This window comes from Podarcis melisellensis, assembly GCF_964234715.1.
Source record: "Podarcis melisellensis genome assembly, chromosome: 5".
Classification (NCBI taxonomy): domain Eukaryota; kingdom Metazoa; phylum Chordata; class Lepidosauria; order Squamata; family Lacertidae; genus Podarcis; species Podarcis melisellensis.
Window position 1 is genome coordinate 10,815,408 of NC_138537.1, and position 24,524 is coordinate 10,839,931.

Consider the following 24,524-nt stretch of genomic DNA (forward strand, 5'->3'; position numbering starts at 1 on the left):
ATGCACTCTTCTGCATCTGACAGTAATTTTAAAATTCTATTTATTTTATAATAACTTTTTTCTTCTAAGGCGGCTTGTGTTGCTACTGTGACTTGCTCTGGTATTGAAAGGAGAACTCGTTCGATTTTCTAGGGAGAAGATTTTCCTCAAAGAAATAGGATTTTATTTCAAAGAGGTTTCTTGAAATTCTGTTTGGATACCACTAGTTTTTGCATCAACTGTTAACTACAACTAAACGCTTCTTTTTAAGAATTCAAAGCTCAGAAGCAACAGGCAGCTTCTGCCTCAGTGTGAATGTTCAGCCCCCTGTTCCATTCACTTGATAATTACAGTAATTGCATGATAGCCTGGCTGTTTGAAGTTTTTGTCACATGGTTACTTCCCGTGAGATTAATGTTTTGTCTTTTAAGAACAGCAGCTATCAGTGGGGTAAAGTAGATACCTGATGAGATTTTATGAGCATGTAACTGCATTGTTACAGACTGTTTGCATTCACCCCAAAACTACCAACAATGAATGAGGTCGGCTTGATGTCGTTTGCAAATGAAAGCTAGAAAAACTGTTTATGCCACTTGCTTTAACATCTCTTATAATTAATACCACACATGATGCTCAATTCTACGGCTTTAACTTCAATAAGGCAAGGCCCAGTCATTCAGTTGGTAATAATACAGTTTTTCAGACTGTTCAAAGAGCTTAATGTGAACTTTACAAGAACCTGTAAGGTTGAATAATAAAATAAGTTGCTTCAAATTGTTTCTAATGTGGTAACTGGCCCTGGGACCTTAGGGTGAAGGGCAGATAATAAATATATTAATGATCAATTAATAATAATGCTATTTCCATATTACGGTTATCGAGTAAGTTCATGGCTGAAGCGAGAATCGAACTGGAGGCTTGCTGATTTGTAGCCTAGTCTGATACCTGTCCTGCACTAGGTAGGCCAGCAATTCATTCTGGGAAACAAAACACTGTATAATTGACATCCCAGCCAGATGGGTGGGGTATAAATAATAAATTATTATTATTATAAATTATTATATCCCAAAGCTGAATGTCACTACCTGGCTATATATCAATATACCCGACATAATACACTGGATTTCTGTGGGGACCTGAGGAAAAACCACAGATCCCATGGCTAATGCTGATATGATCTTGAACGGCTGTTATGAAGTAAGAGTGTAGCATTGGGCATCATATATCTATCCGTTATCACTATTAAGTACTTTACACTTGTTGTTGCAAAATTCACAGTTTTGTTTACAGTGACCGAAAATTGCTTTTTCTCCACTTGACACCTTAGTTTAATTTTGGGGCTGGTGTTGTTTTTAGGGGCTCAGTACTAATGATAACCATAATAATAAGCTATTTCTATATCTGTAACAGGTTGCTAAGTTTCCTCCTGACACGAGTCATTGTTGATTTCACTGTTATAGGGGAAAGGCTCTAGGGCGGCAGATAAGGCTGTTGCCATGGTGATGAAGGAGATACCGAGGGAGGAGCCTGCCGAGGAAAAGCCCCTCCTTACTATGAAATCACAGGTGGGCAGAATGGTAGGATTCCGAGGAGGAAGCTGACATATGTTGATTTTCATGGAGACCAACAATGAGCCGAGAATGATTTCTGTTCTTGGAGTCAAATGTTTCATAAGATTGAAAAACAGGGGTTGGGAGAGATATTTATGTAAGGCTACTTTCCACCCCAAATTAAATTGGGGGCGTATTGGGGGGGGAGCCATTGTTTTTCAATAGTTAGTACTTCAGCTGATGCATTTTTATCTTTAGCTAATCGACTTCAGCTTGGTCTTTTAGAAAACCCAAAATGCATAATACGTAAAATACAGAAAGAGAGAGTGAAAGAAATCACTTTGTGTTTCCTGATCTTGTGTATTAGGGCTTGGGGCTTAAAAACCAAAAACGACAAAGGAGTTGAGGAAAATGATTTACAGAACCACAGTGTACATATGTCAGTTACCAGTAGAGTGTCTAAAACCAATTGAAACTGTCAACTGTGATTCATGCTGTCCATACTTGCATAACAGAGTATATATAAATGCACATTCACAGCAAAAGGTATGTTGATAAAACTTTATGTAACATCTTCTCCATAGAGGTGTGTGTCATTTTGCAAAATATGTTTTAGTGCCTGCAAAACACTGGACCTCCCTCATTTCAGTTTGAATCCCTTCTCACGTAACGAGTAAAAGTCAATATGCAGACCCATAGTTTGAAATGATTGCTGTGAAAGCGTAGAGAAATTTTAATGGGTTCTTCTGTAAACAACAACAACACACCCAATCAAATGAAAACCTGTTTTGTTGAAACTGTGTGCCTTTGGTCTAGCTGTTGCCAACATATGAGATTCTGGCTTCATTCAGATGCAATATAACGAAGAAGCTTTGGGCTTGTCAGCTCTGTTCTCTCCTCCTTTGGCACAACTGCGAGCAAGAAACTGAAACTTTCTCTTCTCTTTTTATCTAATCGCAGTTTAGTGTTACATCTGAACCCAGACAGTGTTTAATCTTATGTACTGATTGCTGATGCAAGCCAGCTTCAAGCAACCATGGTTGTTTTAATAAACCAAAGTTAAGATGAACTGCAATTTAAAGTTTGGGCATAAGCTCATGTACATAACACTCAACCATAGTTTAGCATTACATCCGAACCAGGAATAGTGTAAATTACACTATTAAACATGAATTGGATAAAATGGCAATAACCATCCGTTTTGATCTAAGCTGTGATGCTTGTCACGTGAGCTTATGGAGGCACTCTGTACTCTGTCACTCAATTTAGTTGGCAACTAAATTTAGAATAGGGACATGGGTGGCACTGTGGGTTAAACCACAGAGCCTAGGACTTGCCGATCAGAAGGTCGGCGGTTCGAATCCCCGCAACGAGGTGAGCTCCCGTTGCTTAGTCCCTGCTCCTGCCAACCTAGCAGTTTGAAAGCACGTCAAAGTGCAAGTAGATAAATAGGTACCACTCTGGCGGGAAGGTAAATGGCATTTCTGTGGGCTGCTCTGGTTCGCCAGAAGCGGCTTAGTCATGCTGGCCACATGACCTGGAAGCTGTACGCCGGCTCCCTCGGCCAATAAAGCGAGATGAGCGCCACAACCCCACCGTTGGTCATGACTGGACCTAATGGTCAGGGGTCCCTTTACCTTCCCCTAAATTTAGAATATGCATGCCTGCTTGGTGATAGTTATCTTCCAGTGATATTTATCTTACTATATATTACATAGGAGCATAAGTAAAATACATTCGAAATTGAATGCCAGATCAGAGCGTATGTGTAAAATAAAAGTAATGATTTTAAGCATACTAGCCACTAGTGAGCAGGATGGTCGATAGCCCCTGATAATCAATAGTTTAAAATTTTATCTGGATTAAAATTCCAAAATCATTTCCTCATTTCCACAGTCCCACTATTCTCTAAATACTGGATGGTTTATTTGACAAATCTAGGATAATTACAAAAGGTCAGCTCAAAAGTCCCCCCTGGGTTGTCCAGATTATATGTTCATGATCCATAACAACTGCCAACGTTATCCTATACCTAAAAATCACTTTCTCTCGATTGCTCTTACAGATTTGCAATGCTGCATTATATATACAGAAACTCAAAATGTCCCGTGTTTAGATTGCATTACGCAGGGCGGTTTTCCTACATGGATTACACTGAATAGTGTGAAGATTGTGGCAGTCTGGGCACACGCCTTGGGAATCCATTGCCCACTGAGATTCCCCAACATATATATACATGTGGCAAGAGACACATGAACAGTCTTCTTACATGGATGTACCCATGTAGAAAAAACATCCTGTGAAACATCTCTACACTGGGACATGACTGGGTGATGGAATAGGATGCTCTCCTTTCTTACATCCTATTTGGATTTTACATAAATCAGCTTATGAATCGTACCTGTTGAGACACCTGATTCATAATGTGTTTTGTGCCCCATTTGTATTGGTTGTATGTAACAGTTTACCATAAATCATTTGTGATACACTCCTTCAAAGTAAAATGTTGTATCTGTTAGTCTGTGTACACTTTTCTCTCACTGTGTACCAGTTGACTTCATCCTTGTTACGCACCAGTTGGCTACACAAAGCCAAGAGAAGGCAAAACCAAGTGGATGAGTGAGTATTTTCAATAATTGTCTCCACATTGCGTGTGCCCATTTTTGCAGTACGGTCATGCTGCCTTTCTCCCTTGCATACCTGTTATATAAATGTCTTGCTGTTTTATGATGCCTTTGTCCTTTGCCTTCCCATGTGCACCTTTTGTTCAGAACATTTGTCTGGTATAATGTAATGCCACAGGGAAAACTGCAAGACCTGGACCCAATTTATGCATTCCTTTTGCAGCAAGGAACCCACACAAATAATGCTTTCCTGTGGCTAGACTCCCGTTTTGCACTGGGGATGTGTATAAGCATTGAACCAATGGCTTGTTTTGATAATGTGACTATTTCCTGTGCCAGCTTGCCTCCTTTGGAGTTGTTGTTGTTGACTTTGGAAGTCACCAAGCAATCCGAATGACTAAAACGATTCACAGGAAAGCTGTTTTTCAATAGTTCCCATGCCACAGTGGTATTATCAGGAATGAACCTGTGGTCCTCTAGATGTTGTTAGACTCCAGCATACCTCTCTCTCAGCTATGGAATGATGCGGGTTTTCTTTCAACCAAATCTGAAGGGCCGCAGATTACCCAACCCTGGTGTAAATTGAGCCTTGGAATTATAGAACTGTAAGAATGACTAGTAAGTCCCAACTGTCTGCCCAAGGCAGAATTATCTGCCAAGTACCGTACTTTAGTGTGCTTATTTTGATTTCTGCATAAAATAAGGCAATAAAGGTTCGTTTGCCTGGATGGCAGAATCTTAACACTGAGAACATAGTACGCAACAGGATTTCAAATACAGTGATACCTCACAAGACGAATGCCTTGTAAGACGAAAAACTCGCAAGACGAAAGAGTTTTTCGTTTTTTGAGTTGCTTCGCAAGACGAATTTCCCTATGGGCTTGCTTCGCAAGACGTCTTGCAAGTTTGTTTCCTTTTTCTTAAAACCGTTAATACCCAGGGTGCATTGCTTGAAGAGGTGCAGTTGTGACTTGACTTCGAGGAGGAACTCATAGCACGTGGTGTGGTAGCCTTTTTTGAGGTTTTTGAAGACTTTTTTGAGGTTTTTGAATCCGTGCTTCACAAGACGAAAAATTCACAAGATGAAAAAACTCGCAGAACGAATTAATTTTGTCTTGCGAGGTACCACTGTATATATTTCCACCCATTGCTGAATGGATGCCGACATATTTTCTAAGTAAGATCAGCTCATAAATATCAGGTCTTTTGTAGTAGGGTATGCCCATTTGGGTGAGGGAGTGAAATATCTTCTGTCAATTTATCAAGAACGTCCTTGTTTTGGAAACTATGTAATACTTAAAAGTATCACTTGTACTATATGATACAGCAGCTGCATAATGGACAAAAATAAACAATAGTTTGTACAGGGAATGGTTGTAAGGGAAACTACAACCCTGGCTGAATATACACTGTATGCAGTAAACTATCACCACTGTCTTAAAAAGTGGTGTATAAACAAATCTATTTCTAGCCTGTAGCTGCCATGTTGTTTCTTGTGGAATACTGTGTTTTGATACATTTTCCTCCAAACCAGCTTCGATCCAAATTGAGGAAAAGGATGGCCTACTTTGTTTTAAGCCGGTAATGGTATATTGCAGCTCCCCGTGGATCTGCTTAAACTGCCAAATGTTATGTTGGTTATTTCATTTATTTATTTAAGGAAGGTCTTTCCCACTCTTCAGGTAAAACCTCTCTGAGTAGCTAAAATAAGGAAGGACTAAAACCATGGTAAAATGTGTTTTGAAAGACCCAACAGGAACAACAGAAAGCCAGGCGATTATGTTATATTAGAACTCGACGTCTGGGTCAATAAATGGGCCTGAGCATCAGAGACAGCATCAGGCAAGACTCCAAAAGGGGAGCATTGAAGAGTCCATATTCCAGAGGAATGTGGTGCAACTGTGCAATGGGCTGCAGCCATCAGCACTGGCCAAAGGCATTTTGCTGCCTGAGATGGAATAGCAAATGCACACACACACACACATACAACCCCACCTCAAGGTGAGTAGTACTCAATCCTGGCCAAGTTATCTTGTACCCTGAGACAGGAAGTCTCACAAGCCCCTCTATAATACTATAATAACCATAGGATGCACCGGCCCATAGGACACACCTAGTTTTTTTGGGGGGGAAATAAAGAAAAAAAATTATCCCCCCCCAGGTGCAGGGCTGGGGCGGGGGAAGCCCAAAACTTGGGGTGTGCTGAGCTCAGTGCGCCCCAACCTTCTGGGTGCCGGCAAGCTCTCCGCTTGCCGTGGGAGAGCTGTGTCTTCCACGGCTAGCGGACAGCTTCCTGAAGCCTGAAGAGCAAGAGGGGTCGGTGCGCACTGACCCCCTTCACTCTCCAGGCTTCAGCAAAAGCCTGCATTCGCCCCATAGGACACACACACATTTCTCCTTCATTTTTGGAGGGGAAAAAGTGCATCCTATAGGGCGAAAAATACGGTATATTACATTAAAAATTACGGTAACCATTTGCCCTTTCATGACACCTAAAAGTACCGTAGCTGCTTGAAGCAGTTGCTTCCTTCTGCCTAATGGTAGAGATGACCTTGCTCTGCGTTTTGATCCTTGTTCCTCGTACGCCTAAGCAAACCAGATTTGTAAAATAGCTTGAAAAATCATCTCTGGGCAACTGCCAGTAGGCTTTATTTGTCTCTAAGAACTCTTAAGCCATAACATTTAACAGATAATCAGACAGTTTGTAAATTAATGTTTTATTGCCTCTTTTACTTATTTTTCACCGGGTGCGTATAAATTCTACCAGACTATCCCCATGAGAATAATTAAAAAAATAAAATAAAAATCTCCTTGAAGAATCAGATCTCAGAAATTGGCTGGCTGCCTATAAGTTGAGTTGCCTTCCCTTCATATAAATGAAACAGATTTTTCTATTAGCTGGTTTTTATCATAAGTAAGCATGAAAGGATGAGAGTCAAAGAACTTCAGTTTAACTTTTTATTTTATGTATACACACATACACACACATATGGAAGGAAAACCACTGAGCTGCATTTTAATATGAGGCTGTGTATTATTATTTGTTCTTATTAAAAATAATAATGTAAAAGCAGAACTGCTGGATCAAAATAAAGGCCCATCTAGTCCAGCCTTCTGTTCTCACCAAGGCCAACCAGATGCTCACAGGAAGTCTACAAGCAGTGTGTGACCCTAATAGCAATTTCAATTGCAGTTCCTAGCACACTGCCTCCGATATTGAAGGGAGCAGACAGACATTATGGAAGATAAAACTTAGTAAAGGTAAAGGGACCCCTGACCATTAAGTCCAGTCGTGACCGACTCTGGGGTTGCGGCGCTCATCTCGCTTTATTGGCCAAGGGAGCTGGCGTACAGCTTCCGGGTCATGTGGCCAGCAGGACTAAGCCGCTTCTGACAAACCAGAGCAGCACACGGGAACGCCGTTTACCTTCCCGCTGGAGCGGTACCTATTTATCTACTTGCACTTGACGTGCTTTTGAACTGCTAGGTTGGCAGGAGCAGGAACCGAGCAACGGGAGCTCACCCCGTCACAGGGATTCAAACTGCTGACCTTCTGATCGGCAAGTCCTAGGCTCTGTGGTTTAACCCACAGCGCCACCTGTGTTGCCTTTTAAAACCACCCATCCTGTGGTAGCAAATTCCATACCTCAACTATGCACTGTATGAGATAGTACTTCCTGAATCTTCCAACATTAGGCTTCGTTGGACGGCTGTGGGTTCACGTATTATGTGAGGAGGAGGAAAACGTCTCTCTGCCTTCTTTCTCCATCCCTTGCTAGGAGTGGCTGTGGGTTCTCCCCAGCACCGGTGGTGAAGTTGACGCTGTTATTTATCAATTTATATACCACTTTATGCCAAAATAGGCTTCTAAGCGGTTTACAAGTATAAAAACCAGTTGCACCAACTTGAAAATACAAGCACCCATAATTAATATGCACAAGAAAACAACCCCATTTAAACAATAGGAGGCTCAGGTCAAGGGATCAAAGGAATGCTAAAAACATTTTTGTTTTAGACAAGCCTACCCGGAAATGTTGAATGTGTATTTTAAATTGTTGTTTTTAACTGCTTTTACTGATAATTCTGTGGTTTTATTCTCTTTATAGACTGCTTTGAGGTTTTCTTTACAATCAAGCAGTGTATAAATTTTATGAAATAATAAATAATTTCCAGTACAGTGAATTGGGACAGGAGGGTGTAGGGAACGGGAAGCCCATTAGATGTTTGGCTTCCGAAAAAAGGTTCACAAATCAGAACACTCACTTCTGGGTTTGCGGCGTTCGGGAGCCGATTTGTTCGGGAGTCAAGCCATTTGAGTACCAAGATACCACTGTACCTTTGTTCCTTTTATGCTTAACCCAAGCTGCAGATTGCAAGCGATGAAACTTGAACCGCTCATCAATTAAATAAATAAATAAATCCCCAACTACAAATCCATTCATTCAACATAAACAAAATAAAGGGGTGGAGCAAAACCTCACAGAATAATTCTCTTTATTAATTGACAATTTACAACTTAAGGGAGGCTCACCTACCTTATCTTTAGGCACCAGTGAGCAAAACCTCACAGAATAATTTTCTTTATTAATTGACAATTTACAACTTAAGGGAGGCTCACCTACCTTATCTTTAGGCACCAGCGGTTTTTTGTTGCTGTTTTTTAAATCTTTTCCACCAGGCTTTCCTTTTATCAGTGGGTGGGATGTTTTAGTCCTGCCTTTTAAAAAAATACGAACATATTTTACATGTTATTAGTTTTATGCCGATTTTTAATGTATATGTTATTTATTTATTTGTTGCCATAAACCACTTTGAGCTACTTTTGTTTTTGGATTTTTTTAAGTTACTAAAGACTTTAATTACTAATAATGAATCAGAATAATGACATCAGCGTTCATGCTCATAATGGAAAGTTTTTGACATCAGGGCATTTTAAGCTTAGAAAAGGACGCAAGATACTTTCGCAAGATGGCCTCCGTGACCTTGTGTGGGTCACGTGACTCGTGTGGTAACACGAAGAGGAAGATGTGCACCCCAGTTTGGGGAATCAAGGTGTTGGCGGACATGCCATAGCATAGTTGCCACTGCTGCCTAGCTAAACCACACGATATTCTGGTAAAGTCTATGTACAAATTCTAAAAAATGCAGCTGTACTGGTCTGCTGTAAGAAAAATGGGAGTGAATAGTTGACATCTGTTCCACTGGCCTGCAAAGTTGAGGGGATCAAAACACTCTGAGGGGGCATCAGGAGATAGAAGCACATCCTTGTCAGGGGCTGGGCCGTTGAGGAGGACTGGTAGAGACTGCCTCCCCAGGAGCCTTTCCGAGAGGAGGAAGGGGCAGAGAGTATAGACCTACAAGCGTGGTTTGAGACAGGGCAGGTAAGGTAAAGACCGCTGGATGGTTACGTCCAGTCAAAGGCAACTATGGGATTGTGGCACTCATCTCGCTTTCAGGCCAAGGGAGCTGGCGTTTGTCCGCAGACAGCTTTCCGGGCCATGTGGCCAGCATGACTAAACTGCTTCTGGCACAACAGAACACTGTGACGGAAACCAGAGCACACATAAATGTCGTTTACCTTCCCACCACACTGGTACCTATTTATCTACTTGCACTGGCGTGCTTTCGAATTGCTAGGTTGGCAGGAGCTGGGACAGAGCGACGGGAGCTCACCCTGCCATGGGTATTCAAACTGCCAACCTCCTGATCTGCAAGTCCAAAAGGCTCAGTGGTTTAGACCACAATACCACCCGCATCCCTTGAGACAGGGCACATGCTAGAAGAAGATAGGAGTTGGGAAATAACGGGTGGCGGAGAGCAGGAACAAGGTAGCATTGGACAGAGACAGCCTGTGCAGCAGCTAAATGACCAGCTGTCTCTGGAGAGTCTACCAGAGCCCCCACCTTCTCCAAAACCCGAAGTTTGATGTGAATAGCTGAAAAGAGAGCGCAAGGGAAGTTTGCCCTTAGCAGCCAACATAAGCAGCAGGAGGAGTCTCATTGATAGGGAAGTAACATTGCTTCTGAGTAGGTGCATTTCTCGGGCTTCTTTGAGTTCCTGAAAGAACTGAAAAGCTTGCTCTTTCTCTGCCTCTCTGATTTCCTGGGCAATTAGCCAGCAGCCATTGACAAGCACACTGACAATCCTTCACATTTTGATCAGGGATTGGTGATTTTGAAAAACCCGGGCCAAAGCTGTCACTTCCCCAGCCTCCAGCCTTCTCTCCTTCATCTCATGGTAGACCGTGCCCACTTAGGCTGGTGGGGCAGAGGACTGGTAGAGAGGCCAGCAGTAGATGGTGCCAGTGTCAACGACAGGCAGAGGCAGCTCATGCTAGTTTTGCCCCCATTCTCCTCTCTGCTGGGTTCCACAAATGGCAGCATTGAGACTGAAGCAGGAGGAAGCCAACAGCCAGTGGCCTGGATGTAAGTAAGATGGCGGGTGGTGGGAGGCCTAGCTGAGCTTGGCGGGGCAGTGCCCCATTTGCTGTGATGAACCAGCCTCACAGCTCCCATCCAAAGCAAAGATTGGCCTGCTTAAAGGCGCATTGCAGGGTCTGAATGGACTGGTCCCACCTTGGCCAATGTGGATAGGTTTTCCGGCAAAACTAGTTGGTGATTGAAGGCCTGCCTCAAGCAACTCACTTGGGAAATTCATATCAGTTGCAATTCACCCCCTTCCTCCAACCAGTGCAGGTTAAAGGCTCGAGATATGAGCAATGAATCGTGTTACATTTGTACACAGCCCAGGGTTGTGTTGACATTGTTGCTCAAGCTGACTTCCATATTGCCCTCTGCACTGGTATCCCTCAGGAAACTCTCTTCGCTATCTTTACCCAAGCCATTTCCCAACCTTTCATTTCCTCTTAAAGGTGAAGGTAAAGGGATCCCTGACCATTAGGTCCAGTCGTGACCGACTCTGGGGTTGCGGCACTCATCTTGCTTTATTGGCCGAGGGAGCCGGTGTACAGCTTCTGAGTCATGTGGCTAGCATGACTAAGCCGCTTCTGGCGAACTAGAGCAGTGCATGGATACGCTGTTTACCTTCCCTCCGGAGCGGTACCTATTTATCTACTTGCACTTTGACATGTTTTCGAACTGCTAGGTTGGCAGGAGCAGGGACCGAGCAACGGGAGCTCACCTCGTTGCGGGGATTCGAACTGCCGACCTTCTGATCAGCAAGTCCTAGGCTCTGTGGTTTAACCCACAGCGCCACCCACGTCCCTTTCATTTCCTCTTACCCAGTGCTATTTTTCTAGAAAAAGAGGTGTCAGAACTCCCTTGTTCTCTTATAATGGCAATGGCGACCACCTGAGACATGCCAGAACCGAGTTGCAGTGAGTTCAGGCTGGGGAAAAAGTCCTGCTCTTACCCTTGATTTATGCAGCCCATAGAGTTCCACAGTAGAGCTAAACAATTATTTTTCCACCTCAAAACATGGCATTATTCATTGTCTCTCTAGCATTCTTTATTTTATTTTTGAAATGGCAGAATTCCGTTAAAGTTGCGGATGAAACTGCTGTCACTCCATCAGCACATCTGTTTATTTTTAAAAATGCTTTACAAACAACAACAGGGAGCTGACCTCACACCCATCACCTGGTGGCAAACAGTATTATGGTACAACAAATTTCTTCTAAGATGACCTTTCAAAATAGTATATTATCTGGTTATGTTCACTCATGAGATGAAGCAGTTATCTTAATTCAATAGCCTCAGCATAGTGCCACAAACTGATTTATTTTAGCCACTTAATGAGTCGAATAATAGATTGAAAAGTAGGACAGCTAATCAATGAAAACTCGGAAGCTGGTTGAGGGTTCTCAGTAAACCCTGTGTTCCACATCAGGGGGTCTGATGTGGGCATGTAGTTTCATAGGCATAAGGAATGCCGCAATTATTTCAGTACAATTACATGCGGAGAGCATTTATTGGCCCTGAAGTGAGCAATATAGCCACCATTTGCTCTTCCAAATTCCCACATGTGCACTGGAGCTGATGGTTTAGCACATTAATGCGCAATCCAGAGCTTGATGGGTGTGCAGGTCACCCATTGATGGTAACAGGAGGGAGAGATTGATGTATACTTTTTCTTCCCATCTACGACAGCAAATCTCCACAGGGCATTCACAGCCTGTATACATAAATATAAAGGAGTGCAATGATCACAAGCAAGTGGGGACTGCGAGAAAATGTTGCAGTGCGGAAAGCTACTGTTTGGGATTCCCGGCAGGATCTTTCCCCAAGGCACCCTAATTTCCTGTATCCCACACACCCCAACGGCACACAAGAGTTGCTTGGTCAGTCCACTGTGGATTGTTTTTGAGGCTCTCACCTCCAGTCCCACCCCTGTAAAAACAAAACCCCAGTGGTCCTCTTGCAGCTCTTTAGGTCTTCCCAGGCCTAGTGGCTTGTGTGAGGATGTTGCCATTGTGCCTCAATAAGGATCCACACTCAAAGAATGAGTTTGTCATTTGTCTCTAGCAAGCTTTGGCAACCTGGTTGCTTCGAGATTTACGGTCCGTGGCCCCGTATGTCTGCCATTGCTGTTGAAGGACTGGAGTGTCCTATTCAAGCAGTCCTTGAAAACCCTGAAAGGGGGTTTCTGAGATCTGCTGAGCTGCGTTCACACTGTACATTTAAAGCGCATTGCTTCCTCCAAAGAAGGAGTTTGCCCCTTGCAGTACTAAAATTCCCAGCATCCTTAACAAGCTACAGTGCCCAGCATTCTTTTGGGGAAGCCATGTGCTTTAAATGTAAGGCGTGTATGCCGTCTTCAACATATGGATTGCATCCTCAGCTCTTTGCTTGGTTATGCTGCTAGGAGTCCCTGGTTTGCTCTCCACCCAGCAGTTAGTCAGGTTTGACCCTGCTTTATATCTACTGGTGTTTTGCTGACCTTTAGCTCATCTCAAATGTCCTCAAAGTCCAAATTGGAAGCTTGCTTTTTGTTTAATTAGGCAATTGTACAGCTAAATCGGATGAAGGGGAAGCCACAAGCACATCTCTGCCCCCATGGTCACATCCACACCATACAGGATGCTGAGAGTTGTTGGAAAACGTATCAGAATTACAACTCCCAGCACCCTTTAAAAACTATAGTTCCCATTGTCTTTTCTTCTTCTTTTTACAGGGGGAGCCATAACTGTTGAAATGGCATAAAGTGTTTTAAATGTATGGTGTTGATGCGACTCATATCTTCTTTTGCATTTTGGGATGACTTCCTGAAGTTTCTCTCTTAATCTAGAGCAGCGTTCCCCAAGTTGGTGCCTTGCAGATGTTGCTGTTGGACAAACAACTCTAACCTGGTGCCCCCCATTGGCCATATTAGCTGAGGCGGATGGGAGTTGTGGTCCAACAACATCTGGTGAAGGGAGGTCAATTCAGACGCAAGGGCATGTTACAACACTGACTAATTACCAGGTGGAAAATAACAAATACAAAAATGTATCTGCCAGCTACTGAAGTGCCACACAAAATCTGGGTTAATTTGATCATAAATTGTGTAAAACATTTCTTTCGAATTCTGAATATAATGCTGAAATCTAAAGTTGAGTGTCATAGAGTATTGCTTAATGGTGTCTCTCTTTTTATTTGCTGCCTCACACCCAATTGCTATATATCCATTTTGTTTTGTGCTTTCGAAAGACTTATTATGCATAGTTCAGCCATTCGAGAGACTCGCACACAAAACACACACATCCACTTTTGCTTTTCTGTCACTAGCTGGTGAATGAGCAACAAGAAAGCAGACCCCTCCTGAGCCCCTCCATCGATGACTTTCTTTGCGAAACCAAATCAGAAGCCATTGCAAGGCCTGTGACGTCCAATACAGCAGGTAACTGAAAGTTCTACTACTGTTGGTCATGTTCAAAGCAATTATTGGATGTTGTCTGGCATTTAGATGTTCCGCTACTCCACCACCCTTCAAAAGCTCATGAAGTGGAGAGTTATGAGTGTCCAGCATAATCCTAATAGAAAGGGGTGCAAACACACACACACACACACAACTGAAGGCTTAATTCAAGGAAGGACAAACTGGTGTTGTTAGCAGATCCACTTGCAGGCAGAGTCCAGAATGCAAAAGAAACTGATAATATTTTGCTGGGTAAAAGGAACAAAAGCTGTAGATAATATGAAGCGAAATAAACAGAGAGGTTTTGCCTTTCTTAATTCAGGCCTTGTTCACAGCAGGAAGACTTACAACTACACACACAGGAGAAAACTCCCTCAGAACTACACAGCCAATCAGAGTGTGTGGTACCTCAGCAAGTATCATGCCATTCTGACAGGTTCCTAGGAAACATCTCCACTGTCACCACCTCTCTTGGTTAGCTACCTGTCAACAAACTTAACCCTTAGTTTACCAAGTGAATGATCCCTGCTGTTAGGCGTCCAACAGTTGTCAGACTCTCGCCAGCACCAATCAGTATGGCCAGTCATTAGGCATTACAACAGTTGCAGTCCAACAGCAACTGAGAGGCCATAGGTTCCCCACCTTGGCCTAATTGCTGGTCAAACTGCCCTTGAAGAGGAAAAAGTGAGGCACATTTACATCCATCTTTTGACCTACTTTCATATTTTCAGCCTTTCATCTGACTCCCATCCTTCGCCATAGTCCTCTGTTCTCTGTGTCCTCGTGTGTTTGATCTTGACTGAATCTTCTGCTTCCTTGTCCAAATATATCTGCTGTTGCGTCATCTTCTAACTTCCTGGTGCCCATTTCTTCTTCTCTACCTCAAAAGCCATTTATCAGCTTCCTTCTCTCCCTCTATGAAGGAATAAAAACTGTTTTCAAACAGAAATTTTACCTAAGAGGGTTGAGGGGCAAGTCATCACTTCTAAAACATCTATAAGTCTCCATCAGAAGACTGTGCCGCTGAGTGCATCTCCCCTAAGAGCTTTTATTGGCTGCTACTGGAGACAATATTCCGGGCTGGATGCTTTATTTGTCCGACCTAGGAAGGCAGTTCTTATGCTAAGTAAAAAGAAGAAGAAGAAGAATTCATTGCTGCTTTCAAGAATTCAAAATAGGCACCAAGGAAGGGCAGGATTTGAGCAACACAACCTCAAGGGCTGCAGAGTCAGAACATTGACAAAGGGTCACTTGGCATACAAGGTGTCAGGGCCAGACTAGAAAAAGATGACCTATTGCTTAGGCCAGGAAGTTCACTTCCGGAAGAGGAAATGCCCATAGCTCTGTGTTAAAACATACATATTGCATGCAGAAGGACCCAGGTTCAGTCCCTGGCATCTTCAGGGAGGTGTGGAAGAGTCTCCTGTCTGAAACCTGGGAGAAACAGGAGGCTGCATTATGATGGGTCAGGCAAATCGCCTAGTGTTGTCTGCTCTGATTGGCAGTGTCCCTCCAGGGTCTCTGGAAGAGCCCTTTCATGTCACTTACTACCCTGGCATTTTAACAGGTGTTGCCAAGAACTGAATCTGGGACCCTCTGTATGCATAAAAAATGCTCTGCTACTGAGCTGTGGTCTTTTTGCTTTTTGTTCAGATGAGTGTTTCTTAGGGAATGTAATTATCCAGTTTATCACTGTTTCTTTGAGATAGATGATGGATAGACAGACAGACAGACAGACAGATAGATGATGATAGATGATAGATAGATGATAGATAGATGATAGATAGATGATAGATAGATGATAGATAGATAGATAGATAGATAGATAGATAGATAGATGATAGATAGATAGATAGATAGATGATAGATAGATAGATAGATAGATAGATAGATAGATAGATAGATAGATAGATAGATGATAGATAGATGATAGATAGATAGATAGATAGATAGATATAGATAGATAGATGATAGATAGATAGATAGATAGATAGATAGATAGATAGATAGATATAGATAGATTAGATAGATAGATGATAGATAGATAGATAGATGATAGATGATGATGATGATGATAGATAGATAGATAGATAGATAGATAGATAGATGATAGATAGATAGATAGATAGATAGATAGATAGATAGATAGATAGATGAATGATAGATGATAGATAGATGATAGATAGATAGATAAATGATAGATAGATAGATGATAGATAGATGGATGATAGATATAGATAGATAGATAGATTAGATAGATAGATAGATGATAGATAGATGATAGATAGATAGATAGATAGATGATAGATAGATAGATAGATAGATGATAGATAGATAGATAGATAGATAGATAGATAGATAGATAGATAGATAGAGATAGATAGATGATAGACGATAGATAGATTAGATAGATAGATGATAGATAGATGATAGATATAGATATAGATATAGATATATAGATTTTAAGTGTGGTGCAGTGGTTAGTGTGTTAGACTAGGACCTGTGAGATCAGCCTTCAAATCCCCACTGAGCCATGAAGCTCACTGGGCGACCTTGGGCCAGTCACAGTCTACCCTACCTCACAGGGTTGTTATATGGACTGACTGAGGAAGAGTTGGACCATGTAAACCAGCTTGAGCTCCTTGGAGAAGAGGTGGGATAGACATGCAGTGAATAGATAATATTTATACTCTGCACTTTCGTAAAGCTGATCAAGGCAGCTCACAACATACAAAACATAATAAAGCCAGCCTATAAATAGCCATAAAACATAATCAATCAATAAAACAGGTGCCAGTTGGTTAATAAGAGAAAGTCATATTGTGAAGGTCTGTCTGAAGAGTACAATTTGAAGAGAGATAGTTCCTGCTAAACCTCTAGTGGCAAAGTGTTCCACAGGGCAGGCCTGCCATACTAAAGGCTTGACCCCCTAATCTGTATATTTGGGGATATTGTTGCTTTAATGTTAAATTTGATGGTTGCATTTTAACTGTGTCTGTAATTCACCCAGAGATTTGCACAAAGTTGGGGTAACCCAGTTGACCCGTTCTCATGGCTATCACTGGGGAAAAAAGAGATTTGCATTTTTTATATATAAGGTAAAGGGACCCCTGACCATTAGGTCCAGTCGTGGCCGACTCTGGGGTTGCGGTGCTCATCTCGCTTTATTGGCCGAGGGAGCCGGCGTACAGCTTCCAGGTCATGTGGCCAGCATGACTAAGCTGTTTTTGGCGAACCAGAGCAGTGCACGGAAACACTGCTTACCTTCCCGCTGGATATATCTACTATATATCTACTTGCACTTTGACATGCTTTTGAACTGCTAGGTTGGCAGGAGCAGGGACCGAGCAACAGGAGCTCACCCCGTCGCGGGGATTCGAACTGCCGACCTTCTGATAGGCAAGCCCTAGGCTCTGTGGTTTAACCCACAGTGCCACCCACGTCCCTATGACCACAAAACTCTGGTACACCACAGATCCAGCCAGCCCAGCATCCATCTATATTTTTGGAAAAAGGAAAGAGATGCCATGAAACATTCACACGTCTTCCACCCTCTGTCAGTCACTCCCCGTTTTTCTACCAGTCCCAGAGGTTTGGGGACATCCTGTATACGACCTCTATATCCTCTTTTCTGCTTAATAACTGTTGATGCCTTTCATGAGCTTGTCGAAATCCTCTTACGAACCATGTATATGCCAACTTAGCTAAGCCACACTGACACAGATGTTCAAACACGTTAAAGTCGAGCGAGTTGGGAGGGGAGGGAATAAACTCACAGCATCAGCAAAACGGGTAAGGGAAACAGCTTCAGAATGTCACCTAAAAGAATCCCACACAGCTTCATTTTTTCTGAATGACACTGGGGCCAAGCAAATGGGGTTTTGTCCAACAGTAATATACTCAGCACAAAGAATCCTGGTTTGTTGAGGGTGCTGGGAATTGCAGGTGTCAGGAGAGTGGCTCTACCTTACTGGACTTCCTTACTTAGTGATGCTTGCTTAGAAACACAGTTGTTTAAAAACAAGTCCCACTGGGGATTGCATACCAGACATTTTGTTTAGGATTTCAGTGAAGGGCTTCAATTCTACTCTAGCTATTTACAGGCGTGATGTGAGGGTGCAAATAATAATAATAATAATAATAATAATAATAATAATGATATATTTATACCCCGCCCATCTGGCTGAGTTTCCCCAGTCACTCTGGGCGGCTCCCAATCAAATGTTAAAAACAGTACAGCGTTAAATATTAAAAACTTCCCTAAACAGGGCTGCCTTCAGATGTCTTTTAAAGATAGGATAGCTGCTTATTTCCTTCACATCTGAAGGGGGGGGTGTTCCACAGGGTGGGCGCCACCACCGAGAAGGCCCTCTGTCTGGTTCCCTGCAAACTCACTTCTCGCAATGAGGAAACCGCCAGAAGGCCCTCAGCACTGGATCTCAGTGTTGGGGCTGAACGATGGGGGTGGAGACGATCCTTCAGGTATACAGGACCGAGGCCATTTAGGGCTTTAAAGGTCAGCACCAACACTTTGAATTGTGCTCGGAAACATACTGGAAGCCAATGCAGATCTCTCAGGACCGGTGTTATGTGGTCCCGGCAGCCACTCCCTGTCACCAGTCTAGCTGCCGCATTCTGGATTAATTGCAGTTTCCGGGTCACCTTCAAAGGTAGCCCCACGTAGAGCGCGTTGCAGTAGTCCAAGCGGGAGATAACTAGAGCATGCACCACTCTGGCGAGACAGTCCGGGGCAGGTAGGATCTCAGCCTGTGTACCAGGCTGCCCTGGGCACAGAATTAACCTGCGCCTCCATGGACAGCTGTGAGTCCAAAATGACTCCCAGGCTGCGCACCTGGTCCTTCAGGGGCACAGTTACCCCATTCAGGACCAGGGAATCCCCCACACCCACCCGCCCCCTGTCCCCTCAAAACAGTACTTCTGTCTTGTCAGGATTCAACCTCAATCTGTTAGCCGCCATCCATCCTCCAAACGCCTCCAGACACTCACACAGGACCTTCACCGCCTTCACTGGTTCTGATTTAAAGGAGAGGTAGAGCTGGGTGTCATCTGCATACTGATGAACACCCAGCCCAAACCCCCTGATGATCTCTCCCAGCGGCTTCATATAGATATTAAAAAGCATGGGGGAGAGGATGGAACCCTGAGGCACCCCACAAGTGAGAGCCCAGGGGTCTGAACACTCATCCCCCAACACCACTTTCTGGACACGGCCCAGGAGAAAGGAGCGGAACCACCGTATAACATATCACCCTCTATTTCACGAGATGCATCCATTCGGTTGCCTAGGAGCTAGGGCTCATCCACCTTTCTGTTTGTCCTGTATCTAGGAAGCATGGGTCCGAGTGGTTTCCCGTTCGTCTTGTGGTTTCTAGGTGTGAGTCCCAGTAGTTCTGCATTTGCCTCGCCACACCGGAAAACCCGCTTTTTAGAGCTAAATCGGAACACGCAGCAAACCATGGAAAATCCAATTAGTGGGGTAGGAGAGCTGGGGGGGGAGGGGAATCACATCTGACAACCAATGTACCCCTTGGGTTTTAGATAGTACATGGGTATGAGTCTAAAAAGCCCAGCGCACAATTTTTCATACGCTTCCAGAGTTATTAAAAAAATTGGCTTTATAGACTCATCTAGCCATGTACTATCTGAAACCAAAGGGGCTCCTTGGTTGCCAGATGTGGAATATATTGTCTTAATTGCTGTTTGTTCCAATTTAGCGCTAAAGATCAGGTTTCCCCAGAGGAAAGCAGTGGGGCAAACAGAGGTGATGAGAATGCTCATGAATATCTTCATCCACATTGGTTACATGTGGTCAGATCCTCCTTATTGGACCAGGGTACTGGTGTTCACAGAATGGGCATCGCATGAAGCTGTTTGGGAAAGTGCACAATCTGCACAGCAGACAAAATGAAAATACTTCTGGGATCGAAGTATGACAAACAGAATTTGGTATCTCCCTAAAACTGAGGCCACAGAGGTTACATAGGAATACAGGAAGCTGCCAGGGTCAGACCTTTGCTTCATGTAGCTCAGTATTGTCTATTAGTAGCGCCTCTTCAGATCTCAGGCAGTGCTAGTGGAGTCACTCAGCCCTGCCTGAAGATGCCAGGAATTGAACCTCTGCTCTTCTGCATGCAAATCGGATGCTCTACTGCTATGGTGCAACCCAATGGGAAAGGTCAGCCAAAGTTAAGCCTTCATAGGTCTCACTGATTTCAATAGCAAAGTTAACCACATGCCTTATACCAGGCATGTTCAAAGTCTGTTTCAGAGGCCTAACCCGGCCCACCAGTTGGTTTATTATTATTATATTATTATTAACAATTTCAACATAACAGTGTATCAAAACATATCATTTTCATTATTTCCCCCCTTTTTCCCCATTCCCCATCAAACCCTCCCCCCTGAGACTTCCCTCAGCTCCTCTCTCTGATTTCTCAGCACATGTTATTCTCTGCATATTATAAAATTATATCAGTCCTCTATCTACCATGTTATCAATCACTAAATTTGTGTATGTTTATTCAAAACCTGCCAAGAGTCTGGTCTGCCGGTTGGTTTAATCTGGCCCCTGTGGCAGTTTATTTCCTGTGGTAAAAATCCCCCCAAAACCCTCGATAACTTTAATCCTAAAAAAAGGTCAACAGCTTCAGTTGGCCCTTTGGTCGGCCCTCACGGCCCTTCACTTCATCAAATCTGGCTCTCTTTGAAAAAAGTTTGGACAACACTTCCTCATACTCTTCCACTGGAGTTATTGTGTCTTAAAAGTGATTATGCCCAAAGAGTTCTGAGTTGTTTTTACATTTTTTTAACCCAAAACACTCAATGTATAAAAGAAACACAAACAATTCCAATGGAGGAGACAGGAAAATCCAAGGTTAAAACATGCATCAACTCAAATTGCTAAATACACCAATTCTGACATCAGGCCGGCTGATTATGTATATCTGCATCCCTAATTAATGCACTCCCCTAAAACAATATGCAGAAAATGCAAGATTTAATTAAACACAATGCTCACAATCATTCCTATTGTCATATGGAATCTAATAACTGTTTCTTAACGAGCCCTCGAGTCTCATTAACAATGCAGTGTTTTTACAATGATATTTTCCAATTCATTTTGAACTCCAAACCACTCCACTGCTAATCCTTGATATGGAAACACAAACTAACTGCAAGAGAAATGGGTTGATAATCAAGGCTGATGTCAGTGGCTGGTAACATCAGACCTACTAACCCCTCAACAGGGATCTCATTGCTAAGCCCCTGGAGTTCCCCAGTCCAGCCCTTCCTCTTCCTTTTTGCCATTGCTTCTTGGCTCCCCTTCTGTTTCCAGGGATTCAGGAAAAGACAGGAGGCAGCAGAAAGGACAGAAGCCTCCACTTGCTTTGTCTCTTCCTTCTGGCCAGTAGTATGGATTGGGTCCATAGGTAAACAGGTGGACCATGGTGGCAACTTTCAGGGCACACTGAAGGTGTGTGGCCCATGAGTGTACCTTGCCACCCAAATACCGTATTTTTCGCCCTATAGGACGCACCGTCCCATAAGGCGCACCTAGTTTTTTGGGGGGGGAAATAAAGGGGAAAAAATATTTCCCCCCCAGGCGCGGGGCTGGGGCGGGGGAGGCCTGCCTGAGCTTCCCCTGACCCCAGCCCCCAAACAGGCAGCTCTCTGCAAGCCGTGGGAGCCCAGCGCTGGCTCCCGCTGCTTGCGGAGAGGTCCGTGAAGCCTGGACGCGCTGAGCTCAGCGCGCGCAGGCTTCAGCACGCAGGCAACTCTCCGCAAGCAGTGGGAACGCTCCCGCTGCTTGCGGAGAGGTCCGCGAAGCCTGGAGAGCGAGAGGGGTCGGTGCGCACCAACCCCTCTCGCTCTCCAGGCTTCACCGAAAGCCTGCATTCGCCCCATAAGACGCACACACATTTCCCCTTCATTTTTGGAGGGGGAAAAGTGCGTCCTATAGGGTGAAAAATACGGTATATAAAATGCTGGAGTTTGGCATGGTTGTTAGTGCAAATGGAAGAATGATTGTGGCTGCAGCTCCACACCTGCACCAAGCTATAATTACTCCGCCTAATGTCCAGTCTACATGTGCAGGAAAAGCATATGGTTTCACTCTTCCACTTTAGGCAGCAAGAGAGGGATTACATGTTTGAATGTTCCACTTTTTAAGAAGCAAATGAAAGTGGAAGTGTCATGGGCAGACGCGTGGAACCCTGCGTCGTGGTGTGTTTATTTTCCCCCGTGCAGGGAGCTTTTCACGCCAGAGAAAAGTAACCCTTCACTGCACCAGTACAGACTCAGGAGAGCTATATGGTATTCCATATGGTTTGGCTGATCACATTGTTTGACACTTTAGTGCTACTTGTGGGAAAATCAAAGCAGCATTTATTTTAGGTAACGGGTAGCCAGAGAAGCAGCTGATTTGAATCAGAATAGGGAGAAGGATTTAGCCCTTAACACACACACAAACCCTGCAAATTATTTATTTATTTATTTATTTATTTATTTATTTATTTATACATACCCTGCCCATCTGGGCTGCTTCCAACAAAATATTAAAATACAGTAATGCATCAAACATTAAAAGCTTCCCTGAACGGGGCTGCCTTCAGATGTCTTCTAAATGTCAGGTAATTGTTTATCTCTTTGACATCTCATGGGAGGGCATTCCACAGGGCGGGCGCCACTACCGAAAAGGCCCTCTGCCTGGTTCCCTGTAGCTTTGCTTCTCACAGTGAGGGAAACACCAGAAGGCCCTCGGCACTGGATCTCAGTGTCCGGGCAAAACGATGGGGGTGGAGACGCTCCTTCAGGTTTACTGGACCGAGGCCATTTAGGACTTTAAAGGTCAACACCAACACTGGTGATTCCCTGGTGTAAATAGTCCCCATGGAGCTGCTATTAGCTGTGAAGTCATATTAGATATGATACATTAGCACATCCTTATTGTCCTTTAAATTTGGACAGGGCAGACCACCCAGTCCAAATACAGAGATAGCTTGACTTGCTCTAAGGTTTGAGAATTTGATTTACCGTTAACACTGGAAATGCAACATCCAATAAAAGCGAGTGCTTAAAACGGTTTCATTATGTTGGGCCTGCGATAGTTTTGTCTACAGGGCTGGATCTCTTGGACCTGAGCGAACCAGTCTCCCAAAACAAAGTGAAAAAGTTGGAGAATTCCTCAAGAGGGGAAAGCTTGAAGGCTTCAACTCACATGAAAAAGGCAGACAATCCAGACCTTATCAGTGTGGATGCTGAGCAGAAAATCCAGCCTGCCAGAGCTCCCGAGAAGTCATCATTGGATTTAGGTACTTAGCATCTTCAATCACCAGCTACAACTTCCCCAATTTTCATATGCATTGCTTTTCCCTCACTCTTAGTGCCTTGCTTGACTGCAGGGCTTGGGCTTCAGGAAGCCAGGCTGGAACACATTGCATGCAGATGTAGGGTACCTTTGGCCATCCAGATGTTGCTGAACTACAACTGAGTAGCTGGAGGGTATGCAATAGTGGTACGTGATGTTGAGCCCTCTGGCTAGTGAGTAGTAGGAAGCCCCTGCAATTGCTAAGCCTGATACAGTGGTACCTCGGGTTACATACGCTTCAGGTTACAGACTCTGCTAACCCAGAAATATTACCTTGGGTTAAGAGCTTTGCTTCAGGATGAGAACAGAAATCGTGCTCCGGTGGCGCGGCAGCAGCAGGAGGCCCCATTAGCTAAAGTGCTGCTTCAGGTTAAGAACAGTTTCAGGTTAAGAACAGACCTCCAGAACGAATTAAGTACTTAACCCGAGGTACCACTGTACAAGGAATCAGAACTAGGGGATGGTAGACTGGAGGTCTTGAAGCAGAGAGTGGATAGCCATCTATTGGGGACACTCATACTGTACTCTGGATTCCCTGCCTTGATCTGGGGACCTTAGACTGTACGGTCTGCAGTGCGCCCTCCTGCTGTATTGCCTCATCCACATTTATCATATTAAAGCAGTATTATACCATTTTAATCAAGTATGGCTTTCCCCAAAGAATCATGGGAGCTGAAGTTTGTAGTGCTGAGAGTTGTTATGAGACCTCTATTGCCTTGTTCACAGAGCTACAATTCTATGATGAATCCCTCTTCTCAGAAAACTCTGGGTAATAATAATAATAATAATAATAATAATAATAATAATAATAATAATAAATTTAATTTATACCCTGCCCTCTCTGGCCAGAGCCAGGCTCACGGCAGCTAACACCAATAAAATTACAATAAAAACATAATGGTGAGGAACCAATTGAAAATACAGGTTAAAATGCAATTTAAAATGCAGTCTCATTTTAAAAGTAGCCCATAGATCAAAACCATAAGGGGGGGGGCGGGGGACATAAGGGTCAGACTGAGTCCAAATCAAAGGCCAGGTGGAACAGCTCTGCCTTGCAGGCCCTGTGGAAAGATATCAAGTCCCGCAGGGCCCTAGTCTCTTGTGACAGAGCATTCCACCAAGTCGGGG

The 24,524-nt window shown here is 43.7% G+C and overlaps 1 protein-coding gene and 1 long non-coding RNA gene across 8 annotated transcripts in view; one reads left to right on the forward strand and one right to left on the reverse strand.

Annotated features, from left to right (window-relative positions):
- The window catches only part of LOC309370033, a 248,467-nt gene extending 240,722 nt beyond the window's left edge, over nucleotides 1-7,745 (reverse strand). The window contains exon 1 of the long non-coding RNA XR_014168374.1: nucleotides 7,697-7,745. This is a non-coding gene — a long non-coding RNA (uncharacterized lncRNA). The remainder of the gene's footprint in view (nucleotides 1-7,696) is intronic.
- PEX5L (peroxisomal biogenesis factor 5 like) overlaps nucleotides 1-24,524 on the forward strand; it is a 169,523-nt gene that overhangs the window by 112,826 nt on the left and 32,173 nt on the right. For 3 of the 7 annotated variants that reach the window (XM_081911020.1, XM_081911023.1, XM_081911021.1), the window contains 3 exons: nucleotides 1,440-1,544; nucleotides 13,879-13,990; nucleotides 23,137-23,340. In XM_081911020.1, coding sequence (XP_081767146.1) covers nucleotides 1,440-1,544; nucleotides 13,879-13,990; nucleotides 23,137-23,340 — 421 coding nt within the window. The remainder of the gene's footprint in view (nucleotides 1-1,439; nucleotides 1,545-13,878; nucleotides 13,991-23,136; nucleotides 23,341-24,524) is intronic. The other 4 variants (XM_081911022.1, XM_081911025.1, XM_081911024.1 and 1 more) reach the window with 2 other exon arrangements.